Below are 2,635 nucleotides of genomic sequence, written 5' to 3' on the forward strand. Positions count from 1 at the left end.
GTGTGTGTGTGTGTGTGTGTAGCTCAATGGGACAGTGTTGAAGGGATCCAGCCTGGAGGGTAGCAGCACACAGCAGAAAGAATGCTTTTCTCCAATAAAGCACAAGACGTAAGTTGTCAATAGACCGGTCACTGTGTGATCAAGTCATTAATCACAGCTTTTGGTGTTCACAAACAGAAATGTCTCATGTGCTATCGTACACCATTCCTAAGTACAACTGATTGTATTAATATTCTTCTCTAGCAGACCTTTCTGATCAATGATGACCTCTTAAAATGCTGTGTGTGTCTGTGTGACATAACCTTAGGGGTTCACTGAGGTCTTAAACACTCTAATGAATCTGAATATGAGCACTGATAACCCTAAAAAAGGCGTAGATGTTCAATGCTACTGTTGGGGAATTCTAGGATGAGGAAAAGTTTTACATATCATATAGGAGAGAAAAATCATTTCAGAGTAGTATAAACAGTCAGATGTTTATTGAGCTGTAATTCATCAAGGCACACTTTTCGTCAGACAAGCGTCATTACACAGGAGTTTGAGCACGTGCAATAATTCACATATGATTGCTACACAAAAAGTTGGGCACAGAATGTGAAGAATAGAGCAATTATGTGCTGAGTATCTACACGTCTGTGTGTTTGGGAGCTTGTGCTTGATCATGTATGCATGAAGTAAGCTGGGGAAGAGAGAGTCCTGCCGTTTCATTCATCAGCAAGGCTACATTTTAGGGAAGTGGTCTGTTTGTGAAGAAAGAAGGAATCGAGAGAAATTTGGAATGGATCTAGGCATGATAGGAAAGGGAGGTTAGTTATAGGAACAGGGTAGGGAGGATTTAGCTCTTGAAGGTTTCGGAAACGATTGCAAAGATTTGCTGGAGCTTTGTCTTGATGTCTTCGGTCAGAGGATGAATCTTCTCCTTCAGGGCAGTAAGGTCTTCAGCTTTGACGTTTTGTGCCTGGTCGTAGGCCTGCCTCAGCTGCTCCTTGTATTCTTCAACATAGGGAGCCAACCTTGCCCTTGCTTGTTCCACGTGTGTAGCAACCCTGGCACGAATACTGTCAACAATGGGTGTCAACGCAGCCTTGGTCTCTTCCACATTGGTGCGAATCTTCTCACGCAGCTCAGTCATAACGGGCTCCAGCTTTGTCTTCAGTTCTTCCATTTCAGCTGTGTGCTTGGTATGGTACTCTCTGACGATGGGCTCGAGCTGGCTGCGGTATTCCGCCATGTGTCTCTCAATGACTTCCCTCAGGTGAGCACGTTTGGGTTCCAGCTCGATTCTCAGGGCCTCAATATCAGTCACAATGCTGTTACGTAAGTCAGCAGTGGCTTCAGAGACTGTGGTAAAGACGCTGTCGGTCACAGGAGAAACGGAAGCCTGCAGAGTCTTGATCTGAGTGTGCAGGCCCTCCAGGCGCTGAGCCAGGGTGGTTCTGAGAGAGAACAGAGATAGGAAAGCAAAGCCATTTTAGTTAAGCTAAGTGTACACACCAAATGTCGACTGCAAAGTGTAAAAACTGACTAAGGCAGGAAGTTAAACGAACCCCTGGCAATGCATGGACCAATTACAAAAAAGTGCGGCTGATGGACAAGAATGAGAATCTTTACTTGAGCTCTTGGTATGGAGTGTCATCAAGCTGGTCCAGGGCTTTGATGGCACCGTCCTTCGCCTGAGTCAGGTAGACATCCACAGCGGACCGGATTTGGTCCAGCTGGGAAGGTGCATCAGCCTGCAGGGAGGCAGCCTGAGAGCCTTTGGCAAGCGAAGAGGGAAAAACTTTTAAAGGGTAAAGTGGACCTGCTAAAGTTCCACCTGCATTTTAAATGATTTCCCTCAGGTTGGAAAGGGTGCGTTCAGTACTCACCGACAGCCAGGAGAAGAGTGAGAGCTAGAGCCACAAATTTCATGGTGATGGTCTAGAGCAGAAAAGCAGTTAATGATTAGGAAATGAACATCCAACTGAATAGTGGGAATTCATTAATCCAACAGAGCTTGAATCCTGTGCCTAAAGCAGACTCAGTAGTCTTAGAAGTAAGAATGTCTTAACAGCCCAGCACATTGCTGAATTAGCCTGAATGAGTTTGCACTAAATGTATAGCAAGCTATTAAAGGAACTTGTAATCTGAGTAGATTACAGAGGATGATTAAGGAGATCAGACCTAAGATGCTACATAATCCTGTTTCAGCTTTTGCTGTAAAACACGGTCATAGAATTAGCAGGAGACGCTCTTGGTGGAGAAGCACTGCTGCAAAATTACCTCAGGCTAAAGAGAACAATCCCAAAGTTATATCTAATAAAATAAAAAATACAAAAAGTCAGAATTAAGAATTTTACTTCCAGCAATTTCTTTTTTTCCCTTTGTTTATCAACTTAGTTCTAACAAAAAGTTCCCCGACACTTAGTCCTCTCCGGCTTCCAATTCTGTTCTGCGAGTACCGCAAAGTTGCTTCTCTTACCTGGTGGAGTTCTGGACGAGACTGAACAACTTCAGCGGGGGCAGACTTTTTATAGTCCCTTGGTGGGGGACGAGTCCATGTGGAGAAGGGGGAGGGTGGAGGTGTGAGGTCTGTGTGTCTCTGTGGAGGTGGACCTCAGCCCCCTGTTATCTCCATCAGCAGGAGGACTGGGGT

At 45.1% G+C, this 2,635-nt stretch overlaps 1 protein-coding gene across 1 annotated transcript; it reads right to left on the reverse strand.

Moving 5' to 3' along the window:
* Positions 1-449: 449 nt before the first annotated feature.
* On the reverse strand, positions 450-1,949 carry LOC102197804 (apolipoprotein A-I). Its single transcript, XM_005746718.1, has 3 exons — positions 1,869-1,949; positions 1,612-1,756; positions 450-1,436 (listed from the first exon to the last, which is right to left on the reverse strand). The coding sequence occupies exons 1-3, from the start codon at positions 1,909-1,911 to the stop codon at positions 836-838; spliced, it is 789 nt and encodes a 262-aa protein (XP_005746775.1). The 5' UTR covers positions 1,912-1,949; the 3' UTR covers positions 450-835.
* Between the last annotated feature and the right edge of the window lie 686 nt (positions 1,950-2,635).

This window comes from Pundamilia nyererei, unplaced genomic scaffold (genome assembly GCF_000239375.1).
Source record: "Pundamilia nyererei isolate P.nyererei 1_Seehausen unplaced genomic scaffold, PunNye1.0 scaffold00182, whole genome shotgun sequence".
Lineage (NCBI taxonomy): Eukaryota > Metazoa > Chordata > Actinopteri > Cichliformes > Cichlidae > Pundamilia > Pundamilia nyererei.